The sequence below is a fragment of the Meleagris gallopavo genome, chromosome 16 (assembly GCF_905368555.1).
Source record: "Meleagris gallopavo chromosome 16, MGAL_WU_HG_1.1, whole genome shotgun sequence".
NCBI classification, from domain to species: Eukaryota; Metazoa; Chordata; class Aves; order Galliformes; family Phasianidae; genus Meleagris; species Meleagris gallopavo.
The window spans coordinates 14,782,788-14,808,997 of record NC_139419.1 but is presented as its reverse complement, the minus strand read 5'-3'; the positions used below and the strand labels follow the sequence as shown (position 1 = coordinate 14,808,997).

Genomic DNA, 26,210 nt, shown 5'->3' with positions numbered 1-26,210 from the left:
TCAAAGCAAAGACCAGGCCTTGTAGGAAATGGGTTCAGTATCTCCCTCCCCAGGTATGGCTTTTGCTGGAGTCTCTGCATGATTTTTCATTTCCCCATAGGCGTTGCCCCAGAATACACTGAAACCATACTGTTCTGCAAGAGTATTTTCTGCCAGGAGTCAGCTGCTTTCAGGCACAGCAGTCTGATAGAAAAGGCTACTGTGCAAAGAAAGGTTGCCTTAAAAGAACAAGAAATTTAGCAGATTAGTTCGCACCATCTTATCAGAAAGGACAGGTAAAACAGAACAATGAGATGTAAGCAGAGACAGTAACTTGGGTCGAGCACGGTGGGTTTCCTGCAAGGAGGCCACCGTTGCTGCAGCAGTCCCAGGCACAAGAGATGGTCGTCTTGTCATGCTTGAGAACCAGGATGACTTGAAAACGTACAGAACACCATATCCCACAATAACCAGCACAGTGGTACGTGGAGACAGGACGAGGGGAAACGGACATCAGCTGCAGCATAGGAAGTTTCGCACGAATGTGCGCAAGAACTTCTTCACAGTGAGGTGACGGAGCACTGGAACAGGCTGCCCAGGGAGGTTGTGGAGTCTCCTTCTCTGGAGATATTCAAGTCTCGCCTGGACGCCTACCTGTGCGACCTGGTGTAGGGAACCTGCTTTGGCAGGGGGTTGGTCTCGATGACCTCTAGAGGTCCCTTCCAACCCCTACAATTCTGTGATTCTGTGACACTGATGGAATATGGGACGTTTCTTCATTTTCTTTTTGTAACTTCCCACAAGACAGTTTCCAGAGCACTTTCAATTCTGAACAAAACATAAACAATACACTCTTAATAGTTTGTATTCAGAAAGTGAAAGTGCAGGTTGCACGAAAGTCTGAAGATTAAAAATTTCATTCATTTATAATAAACTTATAAACACATTATTAAAATCGCCTTGTTTTTTATAATTTAGGAAACCTACTCACAAAGTATTTACCTTCACTGAGAGGTAACAGCTGCTTCTTGAAAATCAGACTGCTAGAGCATGTTGAAACAGGATGTTCGAGAGTATTTTTATTATAATTATAATAATGAGGATGCCAATACTCAAGAAACCACTTTCATGGTTAAGTCTCCCCTCATCAAATTTGTAGGCAACCCAGTAATATTTCTTCCAAGTAAACCACCATCAGTTTGTACTGCTCACTGAGTGTAAAAACATGAAGATTTTACAGAATATTAAAATCCTTTTGAATCACAAAGATGCAGCTAAAAAAAAAAAAGCTTATCAAATCTATTTTTAAAAAAAATGACCGATTTTTACTTTCTTGCAGGCACTGTCCACATACCTTCAATCTTTAAGGGAAATTTTCTCTTGACTGTGGAAAATGCTGGAAAGGTTTGAGATCCTACTGTTCTTAGATCCCTTTGTGTCCAAGTGAGGACATAACTCCATGTAAACTAGAAGCTGAAAACTTATATTAAAAATGCCTCGTAACTACAATGTATTGAACACTTCATATTTTATTTCAAGTAAGAATAAGTGGAAAGCAAAAATAAGTTTCCCTGTTTTCATTCCATTACTTCAGTTTTAATCTTCAAATTTTATAGACCTAGATGCATATTTGTCTATGTACGCTTTCTTGTTGGCAGTAGGTTGAAATCCAAGACCAATTCTTCTGTGTTGCTTCAAGTCCATTGCTTTATCAAATTCCATCTTCAGAGCCTGCTGTAACTTCTCCTCCCCTTCCCTGTTCAAAGCCATGTTCTGTTTGTTTGTAGTTGCAGAGAGATCTTCCATAGGTGCAGAGCCCTTTTTGAAACCACCCATCAGTCGAAGAAATTTCATTCCTCGCTCAGAACTTTGAAAAGCAGCTGTACTCCACTGTCCAATCTTTGTATCCTGTGAAACACACATAGTGAGATGAACACTAAAATATCACCACGACTGACAACTTCCAGCTGTGTATCACCAGCCACCACCACCTGACAGGGCAGGCTGCTGGAAGCAGTCATTCACATGCAGCACCTCTTGCAGTGTGTAATTAGACTGCCGTAACCCAATGCAAGTGCAGCTTCATTAGCATAGGAATTCACTTAACCTGGAGACAGCATTTAATGTACTTTCAGATTCTTCTTTTCATCTGTCTTTACAAATCTTGACTTTCCTGCTTTCTGCTCAGAGCACCAGACCCTGCACAGATATTTCTCTTACTCTAAGAGGATTGAGGCAAAACTCAACCTTTCTCTCACTCTGTTGCCTCTTACAGCAATTTTTGTTTTTAATTTTTCTACAGCCTTGATTAGGTAGCTTTTGTTTCCCAAGTATTTTGTTGTATTAGTGTTAGAGACAGTATTCCATCTGGCTCGTGTGCTTTAAGTTAACAAGGGCATTCTCATCCCACTACTTACCAACTTGATTGCAAGGGTGCAAAAATTTTAGGGCATACACTTAACCAACAGGACTAAATGTAATGCCCTTAAAACCTCCCCTCTCTTGCAGTTTGCCACCCCACAACTTTGCCTCTCACTGTATTCTTTGAACAAATTATTCCTTCAGTTTTGTTTTTGATATTGGTTCCTTTCTGAGAGTGTAGATAACATCCAAGTAGAATCAAAATTCAACCATTTGTGTTCGCAAATAACCCAAGACAGAGGGTATGATTTAAGAAGTTTATGAACTTTTGGCTTAGCTATGAACGTCGTTACCTAAGGATCTTTTTTGACTCCTGAGCAACAGTAGGAGCTCTGCGATCATTTCTAACTACTTCTGTCAGAACTGCTACTCCCATTTTTTTCTTTATAATTGGGGTGATATTAAATGGAAGAATGTTTGATCGTTAATTAAACATGATTAAACTGATCTGGCTTCATCCCAGAAAAAAAAATGTGAATTTAGCAGTATGTTTATGTGAGCCTGAAATCCTTCCAAGTAAACAGTTGTAGCTTACATGAAACAGTCGTTCTTCACCAGACAGCCAATATGACACACAGCATGCTATGCAATATTGAAGGCAAGCTGTAGCAGGTGTTATAAGTTATAAAAATGCAGAGCTGGAGTATCCTCCAGCATCACAGGCCAGAATACTGAAACTAAAAGAAAGTTATCCATAATACTTTTTTTAAAAATAAGGATAAGCTGCTGTATAAGCCCTGCTCTGTGACACAAATGCAGACATATATAAATTGTCTTCCCTTTGGAACAGGAGATGGATATCTGCACAGATACAGAAATAATTATGGCTTGTCAAACCTGTTTTTTTTTTTTTTTTTTTTTTTTAAAGGGAACTGCTGGCAAGCAATGGACATAGCTTTTGCTGCAGTATTTCTAGCTCTCTCCTTTTGAAGCCCATCAATTAGTTTTCATAGCTTTTATTCTTTTATGTATTAATAAACAGTGACAGATGAACACCAAAGAACTGGGATCCCCTGCCAAAGAAGTCATTTTCCCTTCAGAGACTATCAGATATCTGCAGTTCAGGACACACTGCAGTCTTACTCCTACTCCATAAAATTTACATGATTTGTTTCTGGGATTTGTTGAGGTCCCAGAAAGGCATTAACGGCCTCTGTAGTCCTGAGCAACACTTCTGCAAACAACTAAAGAATCCCATATTTTTAGCAAAGCTTTCTCTCCTTCTGAATCTTATTATTCCTGCTGAACACTGCTGCAATAGTTAGATATCTGAGAGGTAAATCTGCCAGGAGGCAGGCTAAGTAGGCTATAAAAGCAAAAAATAAAGAACAGTCTTTCAAAGAGGTGGAAAAATGATGTAGAAATTAGGAGGCTATTGGCTGCAGATACTGCAGACCTGTACTGTCAGTTACCATCCCTCTCACCTTTTCATGTGCATCTCCATTTCTGAATGTCCGCAAATTCTTCCAGATAGCAATTCAGATAAAATTCAATGACATCTTACAACCGTGGCCTAGGATCACTTATATTTTACAGTAAGTAGAAAATGACTTTGTAGCAATTCTTTGTAGCAAAATCTCCAGAGGAACTAGAGAAAATAATGCTTTTCAGTACTCATGATGGGAATCAGACCTCTAAGCAATTCCAAACGATGTTAAGAATTCACTGGTCAGCTCCCAGATTCTCTTGGTATTGTAATTCGTTCCAGAGCATGACTTCAAATTTACAAACAGGAGAACGGTTGTGCCAAGCCACATACATGAATCACAAACAGAAAAAAAATGCTGTTTTCAGTGCTTTCTTTTTTCCCCAGGAAGTGGCTCTGGGACACAGTATTTCCATCAGATCAAAGTCTGCGTTCATACGTACCATGTTCTCTTTGGGACTGAAAATGTTAGTTTTTCCAGATTCTCTATCAATCTCTTCTTGTAGAGCCTGCCGCCTCGCCTGGCATACAGAGAAAAGCAACACAAGCCACTGTCCTCTGTGTTAAACAACACTTAATTTAATTCACAGTAAGAAGATGAGGGAAGATTAAGACGATTATTTGTCTTCAGTATTTTGCAAGGATAATTAAGAAAGTTGCATGTGATCTTCTTACACACTCCACTTAAGACCTCTGCATTTTCGAGTGCTATTTTCAATGAACGTTCTAGTAATATCAGATATGTCTAACCTTCTAACTGCAGGGAACAGCTATGCTGAAACTGCCAGCAGCAATGAGAGGCAAAGGAGCCTTTATTTAACTGAATAAGCTACTTAGAAGCTTCTGACATTAAGTGGAGCTCTATATTTTTTACTTAACCCATGAGTGCAAAAGCAAATCTTAAGCAAAGGTCTACTTTAGAAAATATTGGCATTGACCAGCAGAAGGCATTCTTTTTATTACAAATCCTGTGTACACCCTAAAAGCTTACTTGCTTTAAATAGTGCTTAACTGAGATAAAGCATACCTTGTCTATATTAATTTCATCACAGTTCCCTTTTTTTTCCTGAACAACAGTCACATCATCCACATCTTCCTGTAAAACAGGGAAAAACTCATATGAATATTATAATCCATTCTTCTTAATTAATTTACACAGAAGTAAGCAGAGAAATCACTAAGCAATGAGCAACATTATTGGGGATCAGAAGAAACAGTCAGATCAAAGCTGGAAATTCCAGCTAAACCTGTACCTTTCTTTGGAGGGATTTTCTCCTTCCACTCCAAAAAAACTTACAAAATAGAAATTTAAGGAAGTTTTTTTAATATACATATACACATAAACACACACACACACACACACACACACACATATTTAGCAATAAAGATAAGGGACTTTTTGATTCACACATTAAAATGGACCTGCCAGTATCAACGGCACATACATACACTAATATTTGCAGGCAGGAGCACTTCAAATCAAAAGCTATTGTAGAATTTGAAATTTGTAACTGAAATAAAAGGCAAAAACAGTACAGTTAAAAATAAAATTAAAAAGTTAAACCAGCGGTAACATAATGGCCAATCTGAACACACGAGGTAGGCCTGAACCATGCTGACCCCACTATCAACACCGAAACAAAAAGCAGCCAAACAAAGAACACTCAAGAGGCATCTGCTTTGAGCCTTGTACAAATGCAGAAGCAATGACAGTCCCCAAAAAGCTTCCTGTCTGGAAAGAGGAGAGGCATGACATACATAAGCTGCCCCTATAATGGCAGCATCAGCACATTAGTTCCACATTTGAGTGAGGAACAGGGAACTCGCACTGTCAGAGCAGCGATGGCAGGAAGGGACGTGCAGGCCTGCAGAGCCAACAAGCAGCCCATTACTGATAATTCTTCCACAAAGTGCAGCCCTTCAGCAATGCCTGCTCCCACTGACTGCAGCTTCTAGATCACTGCCCCCAGTCTTTCTTTCCCAAATTTGTGCTAAGATTTTGGGGCACCCACTGTAACAGAGTTAAGTTTTAAGTCCAGGACAGTGGTAAATCTAAGCCATAAGCTTTAGACCAATCTGGAAAATATGGCCAGAGGGAAGATCTATTGATACAGCTAACACAGTAATCCAAGCATGAAATAGCCACAGAACATTAAGGCAAGGAAAGGATCTGTAACATACTTCTGTGAGCAGAAGCTGCTGTTACCTTTTTGAAGGTTTGCAGTATTATCTAAAGCCATGAATGATTTACCTAATTTTCCTAAGCTAGCTTTTGTGCACTGCTTTCACACACAACTACACTATCAAAAATGAGAATGCTGTCTGCATAAGAGGAGCTCATGAAAAAAAAGAAAAGAAACCAAACAAATGAAACTTACTTCTAGATGGCCTGGTACTGTCTATTCAGATCTCTCAAAACAAGCAGGAAAGCTGCTGTGACAGGACTTTGCAAACAGCTGCGCTGGGTTCTCTTTTAGCTGGGAGGGTCAGAGGCAGACAGGAGCAGTGCACCTTCATCTGGGCCAATCTGCAGCATGTTTTTGAGCTGCTGAAGGTCACTGAATGGCGATAACAAACCTGTCCAGGGGTGTGCTGGCCTCATCTCCCCCACACTGCAGGAAGGGGAGCACATTCACACACAGAGACGACTTCAAAGAGGTACACCAAGTCCTCTGACACTGGAGGTGCATCTGCTCTATTTGTCATCTGACTCTCCCTGGAATCCTGAGCAGTTACGTTGTCTCTTAAGCACAACCCACACAAGGCACTGTGGTAGCACTTCTGCTCTGTAGCTGAGTGCTTTCTTACAAGAAAACCCTGTATGTGTGGTGGTGATGTCCCTGCAAGCAAGAATGACCACCTAAGCACAATGCCTGCCACTACATAGACCAGAATTTGTTCACTTTCAGAGTTATCTCCTCCTAATGTCTACAAAAAACTGAACATAAGATCCCAGCCTGCTCCCACAAACACCAGTGCAGGCATTCATCCACGTGGCAGAGGGCTGAGCTGGGGATGCCCATCACTGGCTTGTTCCCCTCCCCCACATAGGTAGACTTGCAGCCCCGAGTGCTCGTGCAAGCTGCTGGGACTCTGATGGCATCTTCCAAAGGAGGGAACAACAAGAAATATTTATTGGCAAAGTTTTTGTATTTTAACAAAGGAACTGAAAACAGCCTGCATCACACAGATAGAGGTTCAGCATATGGTGGCCTGAGAAGTGCCAGCAGCACACAAGTTCACTGGGAGCATAATCAGCTCATGCTGACTTTCCCCAGAAATGCCTCTATGTCAGCATACAGCAGTGCTGGAGTTACTTGTGCATGTTTTATATCAACAGACACATTCAGTAATAACCATCCTCTTTCTCCCTCTGGATTATCTCAGCCTTCCCCTTGCTTTAGTTGGCTGTAACAGCATCCAATGGGAAAACACAAATCTTTGATATTAAGCAGGTATGATTCCACAACAATCACTACTTTCTTTGCTGCAGAAACCTAACAGAGGATTCTTCAAGGCATGCAGCAGCATGTGATGCAGTACAGCCCAGAAAATGGTTAAAGACTGAGACACAATTAAACGCAACGCTGACACGATTGGCCATTTATTCCAGCAGTCTTTGAGCCTAGCAGTAACTAGATGTCCCAATTACCCAGAGTTCTAAATCTTGAGAACTTCTCTGAAATGCCTTTTTACTACTGTACAGAGCTAAATACAGGGAAGAGACCCAAAACGTGCATCACCCTACCCCCGTTCTTAGTAGATCACAAAGGGCTTGCTGTGTTTTCCATGTTCGGTTACCACTAGTGTACAAGTTTACTTATCATCATAAGGCTCTTCTTGCCTCCACTTACACATGAGCAGCTGCAGGAATCCAAATAACGTCCAACAGTCTCAAAGAGACTTTACCTTTTGAAAGGTCAAAAGGAGAAAACACTACAATAGTCTTATTCTTCAAAAGCTTTGAAAAAATCCCCATATTTCAAATCTTTTCTCTTTTACACACACCACGCAGATCTGTTTCCCCTGTTATTCCATCAGGTTCTCTCCACATTTGCCTCACCACAGAAACAGCAGTACTCTTGAATGAGATTTCCTTTAGCAGTTCCATTTATCTCGAGTTAAAAGTTACACAGCTCAAATCTATTTGGTTTTTGTTTAGCATACCTTCGTTCCCACTTCATATTAGGAATTTGGCTTCCAGTTTTTGATTGGGTTGTTCCCTGATTTTATATCACAATTTATGCATTGATTGGCTAAAAAATCTCCCATTTTCTAGCACTACACAGTTCCAGCAATTTTCCGTCTTGGGGAAAAAAAAAGATCTTAACAGTCAAAATGTTATCTACCTGAACTGATTAAATGACATAATATTAAAATGCTGTTTTGTATCATAATTATGACTTTGATAGAAGCAAGCGAAAAAGAAGAACATAGGTAACAGTGCACACTAGCATTCTTTCTGCTCTCATATTTGCTGTTAGGTAATTTAGATTTTCACAGTTGAAACACTAAATGATAAATACAGCATCAGGCATTAAAAAACATACTTTTCTGCATTTCACAAACATGATGTGCTAAAATCAATGGATGCTCTGATCCTGTGTCTTTCTTAAAACCCAGAGGGTCCCCTTACTGACTTAAGTAAGCGCAACGTAATGGTCTGAACAGGCAAGAGAGGCTACAAAACAGGGTACAGATGGCCAAAGAGGGCACCTTCTTAACAACTTACCAAGATCTTATCTCCCCTGTCTTCTATTTTGATCCTTTTGACACTTGTATTTGATCTTGACTCTTCAGCAGAGTCCTCTGGTACTTTTTTCCTTTTCTTGTCAGAGAGCATATGATTAGAATTGCATAACACCCTATCACCTGCAGTGTCCCCTGTGACACATTCAGCTGGCTTCATTTTCCTCTCTTTGTTCTTTTTGTTGCTTTTTAGGGGTGTTATTTTTTGGCTTTTAGGTGCACAGTCATTGCTTAAAGGAACTTCTGAAAAAGTTGTTTCCTTATCTTTTTTAATCTTCCTTTTCTTTTTCTTCTTGGTTGCTTCATTATTATTCTTGCTTTTCTTCAAGGTTTTTCTCCCAGACAGCTCTTCCTCCTCAGACTCAACTTCTTGCGATGTAGGGAGATGCTCATCAAGAACTCTCTGACTGTAGCACCGATCATCTTTACATTTTAAGGAGGAAACATCTTTGCTTTTCTTTTTCTTCTTCTTTGTCTCTCTGATGCTTTCTGGGTTCTCAGTAGCGTCCTTTTCCTCTTTATCTGTCAATCTAATTTCTTTTCTGTGCCTTTCCCCGAAGTTGCTTAATGCAATGGAACTATAACAATCTGCAGAGATGTTCTGATTACCTGCTAGTGGCAAAAAGGAGTCAGATTTCTTTTTCCTCCTCTTCTTTTTTCTCATACAACCCTTCCCATCCTTATGGATAGTATCTGTTCCATGACTTTCACCAGTAATAGATCTTCCTTCTGAATTGTGCACATTTGTTTCTTTGCAATCTTTTTGAGACTGTTTATATTCACTGTCCTGGACATCTCCTAATGTTAAAGAGAAGGTGTCTTTCTTCTTTTTTTTCTTAGTTACTTCACCATCCAGTTGCAAATTCAAAGTGTTATTTCTCCTGCTTTTTGCAAAAGCAAATTTATTTTCCTGCATATCATCTGAATGATGATTTGAAAGCTCCACATCACTATTTTGTTTACTTTCCAGTAATAAAGAGGCATGACATCGGTCTTTTTTTTTCTTCTTTTTGAACACTTTCCCTTTAGAACATTTTACCTCTGATTCTTCTTGTTCTAAATCCCGATGGCCTTCTACATACAAAAAGTCTTCTGAACTTCCTTCTTTTGGTAATTCAAAGCGAACCTTCCTCTTTTTGTTTTTCTTCTTCTTCAGATTTAATTGGTCTGAACATTCATCTTCTTTCACACTTTCCTTCTTCCTTACCCTTGTTTTTGTCTCAAACCAGTCATCATCCTCTGCTTCAGTGACAGCCTGAATTCTTTTCTCAGTTTTAATGACAGTCTGGCTCCCACTGCTTCTCACTTTTTTCTTTTTCTGTGCAGTTTCCTCAGGAATCTGTTTTCTCTTTTTACTGACTGTCATTCTAAAAAAAAAAAAAAAAAAAAAAAAAAAAAAGAAGATTTTACTGTGCAGCTTCAAGACAATATTGCAAATTCTGGCCTATCTGGTGTTCCCTTTCTCTGAAACCTGTCCACATCTCTGTTTGCAAAACTGAGGAAAACAGCATCAGAGACCACGGATTTTCAGAGATGGAGGAATCAGAAGCATACACTGCACTGAAGTGCAATTACTGGAGCGGTGAAGAAGTTGCCTTATTCTTTCTTTTTAGCAGCTTCAGAGCTCTTACTGTCACAAGAACATCTATCCTCCAAAACTCCTTCCTAGCAAGACATGTACAGAATCACAGAATGCCCTGGGTTGAAAAGGAGCACAATGCTCACCCAGTTCCAATCCCCTGCTGTGTGCAGGTCACCAACCAGCAGACCAGGCTGCCCAGAGCCACATCCAGTCTGGCCTTGAATGCCTGCAGGGATGGGGCATCCACAGCCTCCTTGGCAACCTGTTCCAGCGCCTCACCACCCTCTGGGGGAAAAGCTTCCTCCTCATATCCAACCTAAACCTCCCCTGGCTCAGTTTAAAAACATTCTCCCTTGTCCTATGGCTATCCACCCATGTAACCAGCCGTTCCCCCTCCTGTTTATACGCTCCTTCAATTTCTGGAAGGCCACAATGAGGTCGCCCTGGAGCTTCCCTTCTCCAAGCTAAACAAGCCTTTCAATCTTTCTTCAGGAGAGGTGCTCCAGCCCTCTGATCATCTTAGCGGCCCTCCTCTGGACTCTGGGTGTAATGTATATACAGCACAGTTTAGGTGGAGTTCCACGTAAGTAAGAGGCCACACTTGGGCACCCCGGCTTTGTATCCCTTCATCTTCCACGTAACATCCCAGGATCCTTACAAGGCACGTCAGTCCCGGTGCGGAACGGCCCGCCGCCCCTCTGGGTCCGCTGCCTATGAGGGGGTGACAGCAGCGGCCGCGGGGCACCTGCAGCGCTCCCCCTTTTGCTAAGGAAACCCTCGCGTCTGCTTCGGTTCTCGTCTTTTAACCGACAGCGAATGCACAGAAGGCCCTCCTGTAAGGCCCCGCGGAAGGAAAGGCGCTGCCCCCCGTCCCGAGCCTTCCTCCGCTGGGCCGCCGGAAACCTCGCCTCCTCCCGAAGGTACAAATGAGGCCCCGCGCCGGGCGGGACGAGCAGGAGCGGGATTCAGCCCCAGCTCTCCGTTTCCCTCACGGACGGCACGAACGCAGCCGTGCCCACGAACCCACACACAACGGCGGCCGCCCCTTACCTGCCGCGGCCCACGTGCAGTGCAGCGCAGCGCGCCGCCCCGGAAGCAGAACGGCCCCGCGACCGCCGCCCCGCCCCGATCCCCGGTTGCCGTGGGGACGCGGTGCGATATGGCGGCGGGCGGGCCGCGGCCGGGCCTGGGGGAACGGCCGTGCGCAGGTGGGCCCGCCCGGCGCCGCGGAGCTGAGCGGCCTTCCCACGGCCACGTGCCGCAGGGCGGGGCCACGAACGTCGCTTTCGGCCGTCGTTGTGATTCTGCCGTGCTGCCGCGGGGCGGAAGCGCGGGGCGGCGGTCGCGGCTCGGCTTGGGGCGGTGAGGTGCCGCGGGGGCGCCCCGCGCTGCGTCCGTCACGGCGGTGGGCGGGGCCTTGGGAGCTCGGCGCCGTTCGGCTCTCGGTACGGTGCTAGGGTGTGAGGGGTGGCGGCAGCCCCGCTCGTTCCCCTGCTGTGCGGTGACCGCGGCCGCTCGGGGAGCTGTATCCCACACCGCGGTGTTTTTGATGTACTGCTCTGTAATGCCGTAAGGTATTATATATTTATATATATATTCACGTACAAATTTCTAACGTGGAAAGAAGTTGTTTGGTGCAGTGTGACGGCTGCGGCACTGCAGCGCGCACATGGGGCGATGCAGTGCAGCCCATAGCAGAGGAGTGATGTGGTAGATCATGGTTTTAAACTGAGACAGGAGAGGTTTAGGTTGGATATTAGGAGGAAGTTTTTCCCCCAGAGGGTGGTGATGCACTGGAACAGGTTGCTCAAGGAGGCTGTGGATGCCCCATCCCTGCAGGCATTCAAGGCCAGGCTGGATGTGGCTCTGGGCAGCCTGGTCTGCTGGTTGGCGACCTGCACATAGCAGGGGGTTGGAACTGGGTGAACGCTGTGGGTCTTTTCAACCTAGGGCATTCTGTGATTCTATGATTCTGGATCCCATAACTGAGGAGCGCTGACCTTGAGTACTCTGTCTCTCAGGGCCCTTTGTGTTGCGTGACCCAGGAGGGTTTGGTGTCCCTATCAGATTCGTTGCCATTCTTGGTTATTTTTCTTACCTTGATTTGCTCTAATTTCAATGGGTCGTGTACTGCTCCTGCACTGGTGGTGTTGGACGTAGAGAAGATAGGCATTAGCGTTGTCCTGGGGATTTGATTGCTCATAGGGGAACACAGGGGAAGTTGAAAAGCTGTGCTGTGTACTGGTGAAACCAGTGGTTGATAACGTGTGAACATCTGCATTAAAATATTTTAGATTATTATTTTTTGGTCAAAAATATGTTTTCCAAAGAGGGGTTATTTTATAGCTGAAAACCTTGAACTTGACTTAAAATCAGGACGAGAGACTTCAAAATGTTGCCTTTTCTTAGCACATCAGGTTCTGTATTAAACTAATACTCATTGTATACTGACTTTGTTGTTTCAAACTGGAGTACAGACTTTCAAAAGGTAATGCTTGGTTAGAATAAAAGTGGTTTTAAAATCTTTCAAGTAATTGTTGTACTTCTTTTTACTCTAAGAGTACGAAGCAGAACAGCATCCGTTTCCAGACATCCCCGAGTCAGCACAGAAATCTGTGAGTATAGTTCAAGTACAAAATCTTCATAAGGCATCATGTTTTAAATAACAGAATAGAAAAATTAGGTACCCGCAGAGTAGACTCATTCACAAAATGTAAACAGAACTACATTTTGTAAACAACTTTTGTGAATCAACAAATGCAGTATTCCAACTCATGGTTTTTGTCTAAAGCAACTTGGGGAGTGCTGTCCTAAAATTAGATGGCAGCTGTGTTTTGTGTGCACAGCCTGCTGCCTTTTGTCTTCAGCTGTCAGGGGGGAGGCAGAAGTGTGCAGGGATCTCCTGCTGCCTCTAATGCAGGCAGATCCAGCACTGATGTGTGAAACAGAGGGAGCAAGCACTGCCAAGGAGTTACGCCTCAGTTTCACATATGTGGTAGGTCACTTACATGGGACCATTGAAGTCAGAGGAATTACATTCAATCACAGCTGCCCGGAGTCTACTTTTGACCAAGTAAATTCAGTCTAGGAAAACTAGTTTGGCAGACAGAAGCAGTACACAAGAACAAACCCTTTTAACTCTTTTTCCCCAGCAATTGTATAAGCAGCAAAACTAATTATTTTAATAATCACAGAGTTAACTTTCATTTAAACTAGGCAAATTCTTATTACGCTGTATTTTGGTTACTTTCTTCAAGGCCTTCTGTTTCAAATTGTCTGACATGTGGTAAGTTTAGGCCTTTACATAATATATCATGTTTCCTTAAGTAAAACTAGCTTCATCACAGGACATTATTGAATTTGAATTGTGTACTCTGCTTAGGACATTCATGAGTCTAGGTGTTATATATTGACATACCTGAGCATTTAATGCCATAATGTAATAGTGTGCCTTTTTATGTTGATGTGTACTTTTTAAAATTTCCTGAAGTACCATTTTATGTATCTTGCAAATATCACTGCAGTCATTGCATATGATACTGCAGTCACTGATTTGCAGTATATTGTATGTGTGGTGGCCTGGGCCTGCTGCTTGCTCTTCAGCAACTCATAAATCCAGCTGAATTTCAAAGGGAAACTGTTGAGATGACATCTTTTTCACAGCATGTTTTCATACCAAATATGGTGGCAGCGCATTCTTGCATATGTAATGGGAGGTATCTGGATTTCTGTAACAGATGTAGTTCACAATCTGTACTCTCCTGGCTCACTGTAACAATTCTTGTACTTCTAAATAGATAAGTAAAATTGTGGACTGCTTTTTTTTGTGGTAACTGTAATTGTTCCTGTATGAAGAAACTTAAGATTGGCATTTACACCTGTTCTGAACTTGTGCTTTGTTTCTTTTAGAACTTCTGAGGAAGACAGAATATGTAAGCTTCTGAGTGGAAGAATACTTATTCAGAAAACATTGCCAATTTTAATTTTCAGAAAATTACTATTTTTTAGAATGGCTAAAATATTTTTAAAGTTATGATATCTTACCACCTTCTTTTAAAAACAATCACATGCCTTCTCCAAGCTTTGAATGTTTTCATTCAGTGGAAACTGCAAAAAATTTAAAGTGAAATTGTTTTTTTTTTTTTAAGTGTGCAGAAAATATGGAACTAATTTAATATTTGTTTTAGAAAATTAGAATTTCTTTTTTTTTTTTTTTTTTTTTAACTGACCTTACAGCAGTGTACCTGCTGAATTGGTTTCTACATTTCTTTCAGCCTGACTGGGATATTTATGTAGGTTCCGTTTATCTTAAACAGGTGAGTTGGGAGGCAGGAATGTTGCAGCCATTATGTACAGAACAGTTTTACCCATCCCCTGCAGCTGATGCAGTTGTCCAACAGTTGTTTCCCATACCTGAGGCAGCCCCCCTTCCAGAAGCACCTGATCCAAAAACATGTAAGTAGGGCTATATTACCTTGTACCCTCCTGTGAATATTTTTCTTTAGTTTGGCAGGAGTTTGTCACTGGCTGCAGTTCATTACAGAATCACAGTATCACTAAAATTGGAAAAGACATCTAAGACCATCAAATCCCACCATCCAGCTACCTTCAATATTGCCCACTAAACTGTGTCTGTGAGTACGACATCTTCACAGTTCTTGAACCCCTCCAGGGATGGTGACTCCACCACATCCCCAGACAGCCTATGCCAGTGTCTGGCCACTCTTTTAGAGAAGAAATGTTTCCTAATATTGAACCTGAACCTCCTCCAGTGAAACTTGATGCCATTCCTCTTGTCCTACCACTATTACTGAGGGGAAGAGGCCGACTTCCACCTCACCACAACCCCCTTTCAGGGAATTGTAGAGAGCAATAATGTCTCTCCTGAACCTTCTCTTCTCCCAGGTGAACAATCCCAGTGTGCTCCAGACCCCTAACAGCTCCATTGCCCTTCTTTGGACACACTCCAGAGCCTTGATGTCTTTCTTGTAGTGAGGGGCTCAGAGCTGAACACAGCACTTGAGGTGCGGCATTACCAGTGCTGAGTACAGAGGGATGATCCCAGTCCTGCTGGCAACACTATGTCTGATACAAGCCAGGATGCTGCTAACCTCAGCCACGTGGGCACACTGCTGTCTCATGTTCAGCTGGCTGTTGACCAGCATCCTCAGATCCTTTTCTGCTGCACAGATTTCCAGCCACTGTGCCCCACATTGTGCAATGCATAGGGTTGTTGTGACTGTTTTTCAGAACACTGTGCTTGGCCTTGTTGATTCTCATACGCTTGGCCATAGCCCATTGATGTAGCCTGTCTAGATCCCTCTGCAGGGCCTTCCTACTCTCAGGCAGATCAACACTTCCCCCAGATTGGTGTCATCTGCAAACTTAATGAGGACGCACTCAATGCCATCATCCAGATCATCAATAATGATATTAAACAGGAGAGGCCTGAATACCAACCCCTGGGAACACCACTCGTGACCCATTGCCAGCTGGATGTAACTCCATCTACCAGCACTCTCTGGGCTGAGTTCTCCTGCCAGTTTTTTACCCAGCAAAGATCATACCTGCCAAACCACGGGCTGTACCTTCTGCAGGAGAGTACTGTGGGAGACAGTGCCAAAGGCTTTGCTGAAGTCCAAGTAGACTACAATGACAGCTTTTCCCTCATCCACTAGGCAGGTCACGTGGTCACAGAAGGGGATGAGGTTAGTCAAAGTGCTAACAGTTCAAAAGCATTTAAAAAAAAAAAAAAGCACGTAACAGCTGAAGTGCTAACAGTTACACCACCTTTTCTTAAGTGGAACTTACTTTGGTCTGTGTGAGGAGCCAGCTTGGCCTCTTTGTCAGGTGAAGGGAGCTCAAATATACATGCATTAGGAATTGTTAGTAGTGTCTAGCTGTTATAGTATTCTACTATCTTCTGAATTATTTGACCAGTTAGATCAGAGAAGGACAAGTATTTCTGCTTCTGAATTAATAATGCAAAATTAGGATCTACAGACTAGGCAGATAATTAAAACTGCTTTCAAAACATTGTTTTACTCAAGTGATTACAAATCGGAGTGGAAATAGCTCTCAAGTTTTGTTATTTTGTTTTTATCAATTTCTATAACATATTTACCAAGTAATGGTATGTTTTTAGTGTTTCAGCTGTGTGTTGCTAGAAGAGGAAGTGTCTATGACTTCATCCTTATCAAACACTAAAACCAGAATACATACTGCATGACAGCTAGTCTGGTTTTAAATTGAGGGCAGCACTTCAGTCAGTAAGTCATCCCTGCTTCTCTGAGATCTTGACAGCTTCTGGTTTGTTCACCATTCCAAGAGTAGGGCTCTTACAGCTATACATGGGGTCATGCTCCTTATTCCCACAGGCCCAGTGAGCTTGAGTTCCTCATGTATGGTGTCCTCATTAAAGGAGACAGAAGGCTCCTTCACCTTAACCAGTTTATAAGTTGGTGGTGAAAGGTCCTGTTGGAGGAGATGGGGATGTGGGGAAAAGCTGAGAAGGAGGCAGCATGAATGGGAAATGTACAGCCATTAAGTTTTATGTAGAACAAAGACAATGGAAACACTGGGTTGTTTTTTTGTGGTGGTGTTTTATTGATTTGTTTTTTGCTTTTGTTTTTTGTAACACTGACACGAGCTGCCTTCTTTTGCATAGAATTCAGAGCGTGGGCACACAGGAAATAAGGCAAGTAGAGCTCAATGTACTGTCAGTGGAAACATAAACAAGAGAGATGCCAATCCACACAGCCCTTTCAAGGTGTGTGGATTAATGTTCAGATTCAGAAGGATCTGGTGAATAGGAAGCAGTTAGGAGAGAAATCACTGAAATACAATTTTTTTTCCCCCTCTGCCTAGAAAGTCAGTTTTATAACCAACCCTATTACAGCAGATTGTTAAGAGCATGAGTGCAGATATCAAAAGAGGTCTGGCTGTACGAGCCCTGAGTGCAGTTCAGTCACATTTGCTGTTCTTCCTGTCAGGGTAAATCAGTCCACATTGCTCCTCATTTCCTCATGCTAAACTGCTTCTGGTGTCTGAGTTTTATTCTAGTCTGACATCTTTGAGGCACACTGCAGTGTGCAGTGTTGATGCACCTTTGGTTTGAAATTTACTCAAGTTTATGTAATCTTGTCTGAAGAAATGGAAGACAGACCTATGGCTGTATCAAAGTTTAGAGAATCTGAGTGTGGTTCAAGCTGATATCGATTAAACGCCTTCTAGTTCATTTATGGTATCTACTGTTTGTGAAATTTAAGTGCTTGTCTACAAGTGAAAGCTGTACTGTTTTGTGCAGGTTCTCCTCAAGAATATTTAGAGTACTACATATTTCCAGTACTCTTACCTGGAATGACTGAACTTCTGCATCAAGCAAAGAAGGAAAAGTGCTTTGAGGTTAGTTCTTAGTTTGCAGTTCAGATCACTGACTGTCAGGAAGTTATGGCCTTTTGTTTCACAAAAAAGTTGTGTTTCTTTATGTTGTGCTTGTTTACATGAAAACCGACGACAGTAGTATGAAATATATATTGTGAGTTGTTTTGGATCTAGTTTACTTGGAATGGCTTTTTGTCTAGTAATCCAGAATAGATTGCATATCACACACACTTCATCATTATGCCGATGTCTATTCACACCCAATTCTCCTTAAATATTCAGTTGCATCTAGCCAAATTTGTGTTGTATTTCAAAGAAACACACTTCCTTTCAGATTACTGTGCATCACTCGTTTCAGAGATGTAAGGAACGTGACATTTACTTAATACAGTTCATTTCATTACTCAGTTATTTTTGCTGGTCTGACATCCTAAGATAGGTATAATTTCTATTTTAGATTTTTAAAATTCTGTATAAATTAATTCCATTTAAATGGAAAGCAGGATATTCAGCATTGATGAGCTTATAAAAAATGTGCCTTTAAAAACATTTGTCTTCTATGTGTATTTATGTATTTCTTCTTTGTGTAAATGTACCTAGAGAGACAGTCCACACTGTACATAGGGGATACTTAAGAATACATGAGAACCAGTGCAAAAGAAAGCTCACTATATCAGCCTAACTCCCTGACCCCCAGCAGTATATTAGGAACTCAGAGTTGTTGGGTTTGCATCATTTCTGCTACTTTCTCCAGCTGTGGAAGTAATTTTTTAATTTCTTCCCTACTTTTTGCCTGTCATCAGCAGTTTTCATGCTAATACTTACCTCCTCTTAATTCTAAATTAAAATGAAAGTTAAGTGAGGATGATTTTGAGATATTAGTGGATTAATTATCTGAGGTCTTGACATACCTGCACTCCAACTACTGACATTGACTTCCTGTTGTAGGTACATGTATATGTGATAACAGACATCATGGAACAACCTGTAAAAGTTACATATGTAGTGTTTGCCATTGCCCTAGATGTGCTTAGCACAGCTCAAAATTCACTAATTCACTTACCAAAAATTCACTTACCATGCTTGACTGGACATTCCAAGCTTCTATTTCATATCCAAATCTGTACTTTTAATAACAGTGAGTTATTTCCATTTTTTGCTTTGTCCTTAAAAGATATGTCTGTCTGTGAGATGATTGGATTTATAGGTATGTTTGTGGGCATTTATAACTAGTGATTAATACAGGTGAAATAAGAAAGTGGTCGGTGGACGTGTCATTCTGGCTTGACATCTCTATACATTATTCCTGCCATCATCATTATGTTATCTGGCCAAGAACAAATTGAACATGTATATTATTCATCACACTTTAATGAAATTTATAGTGATTCAGATTTTGTTTAAAGAAAGTAGATATTGTCTAACAAAAAAAGCATGTTTTGAAGCTGCCTTAAAATACAGTCCTAAATAGGTATTACATATTTTTGAAGGCAATAGAGCAGCACTTAACACGAAAGTATTCTTAGAAATACTTTAGTTTTAAACTTAGCACAAATCTAAGATTACTTTGTCTGTTTTTAAGCTGAGATATTTTGCAGAGGTTCTGTGCTATATATATTGGAATGTATCTGTCCTCAGAATAGATTTATGTATGTTTCTGTGCGTTGCTTTATAGAAAACTGTAAAAAATAAAAATAAAAAAAAAGTCAAATGCCAAGTTTAAGCAATTATTTTCTAGTATCTAGAAACATCATAAAAATTAGCACAGTGGTTTTTGTGGTTATATGGAGAAGTTCTGATATTGAGGAAGGAAATTTAGGAAAGCAAGCTTATGCCAGATGATGATTTTCCACTGTGGCATCGTTTCCTTCTCTTTTTGAACAATAACTAGTAAAACAATAGCTCTCAATCCTTGCCATATAAACGAGTATTTGTGTTCTTTTCCATTACTAACCAGGTGTTTTACTTGGACGTTCTGTTTCATTTTCTGACTTAAACGCATAATTTCTAATTGTACTGTTGTTTTGTAAGAAATATGTTGTTCTGTATGAATTTGAAGGAAAAAACTGTGCCACATCTTGTATTAAAGTGGTTATTGCAATGGCTGGTACTGATTTTTAGGATAAAAAAACAACCCTTAGAAAGCCCAGAGGAAGCTGAGAGCAGGGAGAAAGACTCCTGTGATAAACACAGCAGAAGTTGTTTCGAAAATAGGAAAAGAACAAAGAGTAAAAGGATTCATGGAATTCATGAGAGAAAAGGAGAGCAATATGATTAATTGTGATTAAGGTAACTGAAATTGTAAAAGATGAGAGCAGAATATGGGATTTGAATTCTGGCTAGACATGAGTCATTAAAGCCCCTTTACAAAGGGCAGCTCCAATAGAATAAACCAGAGGAAGATAAATGGAAGAAGCAGTGCAAAAAAGAGAGGAGTAGTTGAAATGATGGCAGGCACTGCTGTGTGGGCCTGGGGGAAGAGAGAGGGAATGGTGGGGGAGAGCAAAGAGTGGATTGTTGATGAGAGGACTAAAGGTATTCACATGTTAAAGGGATTGAAGAAAACGGGATCAGGGAGTTTGGGTCATGGGAACAGCAGAGGAACTCAAGGAAGAGATCAGAAAAGACATCTAGAATGGAAGAATTACAGAATCAGAAGGGAAGTGTGGAAAAGGAAAGTAGTCATCTGTGTAAGAAAGCAGTCTGCAAGATTTTATTTGGAAAGTGATAGAACAACTTAAACATTTGATTTGTAATAAGCTTCTTTGCATTATATAGTGAGTGCACATGAGAAATCTGAAAATCAAAACCCTAGAAAAGCTGCCAGCTGCCAGATACATCTGCAGGCTTCAAATGAGCTGGGAGCAGTCTGCAGGAGCTTCATTTTTAAATGAGAGATTTAAGAAACCTGTTAGATTGTCCAGTGCATTGCCTTGCTGATTTTTTTTTTTCTATTGTCATTTGTCCTGCGCTTTATCCTGTCTGCTTTCAAATGTCTCTGGGGAAAGATATTTTATTAAATCTTTTCTTTCATGAAACTTGAGTAATGCATTCATTTTTCAGAATTAAGACTGAACAAGGTTTGAACATTTTTATTTTCATAACTGTGGTTTTTCCTTCTTGTTGACAGTTGCAGAGAGAAATTGCTGTAACAGACTGTGTGGAATATATTATATTTTAAAGTATGTTAAATCAGGGAAAGCAAATGGAAGATCATCTGATGTCTCTGGAATCTCCCCATCACCAATATTTTTGCATGATTATTACCAAGCACACTGAAGAAAGGAACATGAATTCTGATCATAAATAGTTAATAAAGACTTCTGCAGGTTAACAATGCGCATTGTGCAGATATTTCCTGTGTTTATCTTTATTCATGTGGCATAGGAGGAATGTGTCAAAGACAGGTCAATTTATGTCATTCTTTCCCTTCTGTAAATTCTTCCCTTCTGTTGACTGCTGTGCAACTAAAGATTTAATTGACCAGCAGTGTGAGCTGTTTCCTGGCAGAAAAAAAAAAAAAAAGAAAAAAAGAAAAAAAAAAAAGAAAAAGAAAAGACTTAGACTGAATTACTCTCTGATAAGCTCACTGAATCTGACAAGAATAGGCTAAGACGAATTTGATCCACTGATAACTGTTTTGATAACACTATTCTGATTGTTTTTCTTCCCATTGCAAAGGAACTTAAAGCAGATTAAATTACTAATGCTAGATTAAATTTCACTTTCTTGACAAAGCATAGAATTTGGCTTCAGAAACAATTCATTGACTAATGGATCCAGTTTTGTACTGGGCTTGGGAATATCTTCATAAGGACAATCAAACAGTGTTTTCAGATTCTGTTCAAGTGAAAGTCATCATGTAAAATAAGCTGCAGAAATCTCCCTAGTAAAGGGTGTTGGTGTCTCAAAACTTAGGTGTTTGGCTTCTAGGAGCAGTGTTTGGCATTGTACTGATAAGTGAGAAAATTCCTTGGAGAGACATAGATGTTCTACACAGCCAAGCATTGTTAGTGGAGCTCTCCATGAACCCCAAAACTTTTGTTGTGAAACCTGAAAAGGGAAGTGGAGTTCAGGACTGAAAGGTGTTTTGCAGTCTCCTCATTCTGTTCTCCCACTTACTTTTAAAGCAGTTTTCTTTCTTTTCTGTGGAAGACTAACTGTATGTCTACCTATGGTAAGATTTACTTAGAAAAGTAAGTGCTTTCTGGGGTGTCATCTAGGGATGCTGTGCTGTCTACCTGTGAACGTCACTGTTGTCATCCCCTAGTTACATGACCACCCTGCATCCCTCACTGGATGCAGTCAGGAGCTTGAAGAACCTTCCTCATCCACTTCACGTGTGGCTGTGATACAGTGACCCTCTATGTTGCATGCTAGATCCCAAACCTTGAGAGAATGACACCACTTCTTTTCTGCCTTGCTCTTCACATGCCCCTTTTTTTTTTTTTTTTTTTTTGCATCGTATTCATGCAGTATGGGAAGAAACACAGATGTTGAAGGTAGTACGTAGGATAAAGTAATCTTTCATGCATTAGATCTCCAATTGCATAGCTATTCTACTTTTCTTAGCAAGTGGCAGTATTTCCATCATTTCTTACAGTTACTCAAGGCTCCAACCTTTTTTGTGACATCTAATGGTTTTCACTAACGTGTTTGACCAGTATGAATTGTTTTCCTGAAGAGTAATGATTTCAGTTTAATCTCTCATCTGACATGGTAAGTATTACCTTCTGTGTGGGAATAGGCCTTCTTTCTTCCAAATGGTTGCTAGTTTAGTAGAGTACTGATTGTCTCTCTTCGGCAGTGGCTAAATATCTTTCATCCTTCACTCTCTGGCTGTGTATGTCCGTTACACATCTTGTGTAAGAGGGATCCTGAACAGACTAGTTAATTCTGATCAGCAGTCTAGATTATATTTTCCATGTCATGGAACCAAACCTGGTTTCTGAAAAGAAGAATAAGCACCTGTAGTCATTTGTACACTTTATTTGCAAGGATGGAATGCAGAGAGGAAAAGACAGGCCTTAATTCTATACTGATCAAAATTCTTGCTTGGTATTTTGATCTCAAAAGATGTTTTGTAGTGTGTAGTGCAATCCAGTTGAACAGGTCCTGTTCAAATGAGTCTGCAGGTAAAGGCTGCATCTGGACTACCCAACAGGAGATGTTGTGTGCTGTCACATATGTCTTACGTATGCACAACACCTTCAAGTTTCCTCTATGCAAGAGGAAACAATGTTCCATCAGTTTTCTTTCAAATCCTTGGGAGCAGTGAAGTAATTTAAGTATGATAATAGAGCTTTGAACAAAATGGCAAGTAGGCTTACAACATATTTTCATGTATGAGTTCTGTTAATTTCTTTGCAATGAGGTTGCCACTAAAGAAGATTACCCTTCAGAGACATTTCTTTCAGCTATACTACAGTGAGTATCAAGATAATGTATGTAAAATTTTCTCCCTCATTTTTTGACTTGGCTTGACATTATAACTTGACATTTTGGCATTTCACAAGGGTTTAAAATTTTGGCTGAGCCACTGACTGTTGGCAATAGCAATATTTAAGGAAGGAGACAGAGTAACACCCCGTATATTTTATTTAATAAAAACAGTCAGTTTAGCATCTGTTCCTTTCCACTAGTAAAAACATGTGACTTATCCAAAGATAATACAATAAATAATTTGAAACTATCTTCTATCTTTAGAGAAAAAGGACCAAATTTATTGCCTGTGATTTCCTAACGGAGTGGTTATACAAGTAAGTTAATCGTGGCTTTTACTGTTAATATATGTCCAATGGCTCAAAGACAGTAATTTCAAAATGGAATAGCTGCACTTTAAATTAATTTTAATTGCTTTCTTTTTCTCTCTCTCTTTTGTTTTGTTTTGTTTTGTTTTGTTTGTTTGTTTGTTTTAATCAGCCACAACCCAAGGAGGAAAGATGAGTCATTCACAGAGTTCTTTTCCATCCCTTTTGTTCACGACTGGCTAAAGGACCAGTAAGTTATTGCAGTACTCAGAGTAATCTCTTTTTATTCTTTTCCTCCAGTTATTACAAAAATGTAATATGGTTTCAGTGCATTATATTTTTTCCACTCTAAATGCCCTCTACTTTGTGCAGTAAAGAACTATATGATCCTTTCTAACTTGGTAGTGCATTGTTTACAACACTGTGTCCAACAGAGCAGGGCGTTCAAATAACCTGATAGTATTATGAGTATCACTGTAATCAGGAACAGTTTTTAATACTGCTTCCTACAGTGGAAATCTTTGAGGAAATATGGTCTAGAAGTTCTTCCTCTAACTGTAAGCAGCCGTTTTAAAAATACTTGTAGTAACCTTTGGCATTAGTATGCATTTATGCTCATATGTATGACTTTGCATTTGAGTAATGAGCGCTTGTTTCAGCAATCTCAACCCCAGGTTCTTCATTATTCCCTCAGAACCCACCTAACCAGCAGTTTTGAAACATTTGTTACTGTTCTTGAGGTTGCAGTTTGTTTTACAGTGTAACTGTGATATGAGAAAAGGAAAAAAAGTACAGCCCAGGGTGAGAGAATGAAGAAATTGCGGAGGTCAGATTTGGGAGAAAGTTTTCTGTTAAATACTTAATTGGAGACTAGATTGGTCTTCGGTGAAAAATTGGAGATGAGTGTCATTGTAGACATGTTTGAGTCTTTGTGCTACATAAGTGGAAATTGAGCTTTCCTGGACTCATGTCATGTGAAACAGAACCCTTTGGAGAGACTTCGAACCTTGAGTCACTGACCCAGCAAGAGCAAAGTTCCTTGGTATATTCTGGTTTTTGGGAACAAGTTGGTAAGTGAGGCATGGACAGTTAATTCTGGCTATCTTCAGGACAGTCATGTAATCAAAGCTGCATAGGAAGCTACTGCACTAAGGGAGCCATTGGGGGGTGACCCATTTCATCTCAGCTGTGTTAGCTTCAGGTACCTATTACTGTATCATACTGCCCAGCTGCTGTTGTTTGAGCCTGGTGGGACGCTTCTAACATTTTCATTCACTAGATCACTAGGTGGTCTTGCCAACAAAATTCCTAATTAAGACAGTGATTTTGGAGTTGTGAAGCTAATTATGAAATGCAGTGAGGTTGTCATACTAATTTCCTAAGCATACTAAGAGCCTTTGGACAGTAAGGCAATTTTGATACCGCTGAATGGTTGGGATGGATATCTATACATAAAATAAGTGTCTAAGTTCACAGTTTTACTCCTAGAAGTAAAGTTAAGCTACATTGTTTCCTGCCCTCTCCTGTTCTTCATCCCAACCTGCTTCTAGTCAACATAATAGCGTCTTGTTTGATAGGATGCTTGGTTATTCTGACCAGGAGCCTCCTCCGAGTTAAAAATATCTCTGCCAAATATGAGGGTTTTGTATAGCTCTTTAAAATGTAGATCATTTCTTCAGTCTGGTTCACTTGGGAGTCAAACAATCCTTTGCATTGGCACAAATGAAAGATTAAAATAAAGGGCTCAGGCCAAGGTGAAGAGAGCAAATGAGCCGGTAAGATGTAGAGGTGGTGGCAGGAACTGCTTGAGTCAGCTTTGCCAACAAGAGAAATCACAGCCTGAATGACTCATAGCTTCTGCTAGGACTTGTGCTCCTAAATAACATAGTGACAGCTCCACAAGGACACTGACGTGTCGGAGTCCTTTTTAAATTTATATGCATTTGGTCTTCAGTCCTCTGAGCAATGAGGCCTTCACAGATAATTTACTGAAAAGCAATTCTATGTGAACACACCTTGCAATTACAGATTTCTTAACATATATTGCTTATGAAGTAAGCATTACTATTGTGAAATGAAAGATTGAAATATTAAATAATTCTTTATTATGTCCTTCTGGATAAGCTATAAGTAATTTATTATTTTGTCCTTCTGGACACAACATTTAAAACATGATTGAATCTCTTTATTTTATTGTCATTTCTGTTTTTATCTGTAATTGTTATCTTTTTTTTTTCTAATATATTCCTGTATGGGGACTGCTGAATCACAGCCTGAACCTCTTATTGACCACCTGAGGCGAGCAGGGAGTCAGCCATGGGAGCACAGGTGAAGGCAATTCAGCTGTGCTGCAGGAAGGGGTGGAGCCTGGCTGCACCTCTCCTGGACCCATTGAAGAGCTGACCAACAGTGGGGAAGGGTCTCTGATTGAGATCCACTCCACTGGAGTTTCCCATGTGAGTCCAGGAGAGGGTGAGTGTTCTTTTCTGCTCTAGTATAATAACTACATAAGCCAAGCTCTCAGATATACTGTATATGCTATATCATCTGTATCTCCATTGGTTGTACAATTCCATACTTGACTATGACTTTTTTGGCTCTTCTCCAGCGCCTTCAGTTCTTCTTTGCAGCTTTTTTTGTTGTTGTTGTTGTAAGAATAGTCAAAGTCATGATCTTATGAGCCTCTCTTCCTATACAGTGTGTTTCTAAGTGAGGTCCTGCAGTTGAGTTTCCCTTTAAGAGACCTGAAGTCAGTTTCCAGAATTTTAAATTCAAACGTTGTTGCCTCAAAAATTGGTTGTTGTAAACTTGTAAAACTACTTCAGGTTTGTTTCCAGCTTTAGTATTTACTGTACCTGCTATGATAGCAGTACATAAAAGCCCTAGTATACTTACATAGTCTTCACTGGGCTCAGTATAG

General features: G+C 40.6%; 2 protein-coding genes across 5 annotated transcripts in view; one reads left to right on the top strand and one right to left on the bottom strand.

Moving 5' to 3' along the window:
• Positions 1–1,490: 1,490 nt before the first annotated feature.
• Positions 1,491–11,347, bottom strand: KNOP1 (lysine rich nucleolar protein 1). The gene is made up of 5 exons (XM_085237707.1): positions 11,208–11,347; positions 8,559–9,942; positions 4,854–4,922; positions 4,270–4,347; positions 1,491–1,887 (listed from the first exon to the last, which is right to left on the bottom strand). The coding sequence occupies exons 2-5, from the start codon at positions 9,939–9,941 to the stop codon at positions 1,576–1,578; spliced, it is 1,842 nt and encodes a 613-aa protein (XP_085093833.1). The 5' UTR covers position 9,942; positions 11,208–11,347; the 3' UTR covers positions 1,491–1,575.
• IQCK (IQ motif containing K) overlaps positions 11,214–26,210 on the top strand; it is a 53,563-nt gene continuing 38,566 nt past the window's right edge. For all 4 annotated transcript variants that reach the window (XM_085237716.1, XM_085237715.1, XM_085237719.1 and 1 more), the window contains exons 1-6: positions 11,214–11,365; positions 12,717–12,772; positions 14,474–14,612; positions 17,464–17,561; positions 23,247–23,299; positions 23,463–23,540. In XM_085237716.1, coding sequence (XP_085093842.1) covers positions 11,317–11,365; positions 12,717–12,772; positions 14,474–14,612; positions 17,464–17,561; positions 23,247–23,299; positions 23,463–23,540 — 473 coding nt within the window. In that variant the 5' untranslated portion in view covers positions 11,214–11,316. The remainder of the gene's footprint in view (positions 11,366–12,716; positions 12,773–14,473; positions 14,613–17,463; positions 17,562–23,246; positions 23,300–23,462; positions 23,541–26,210) is intronic.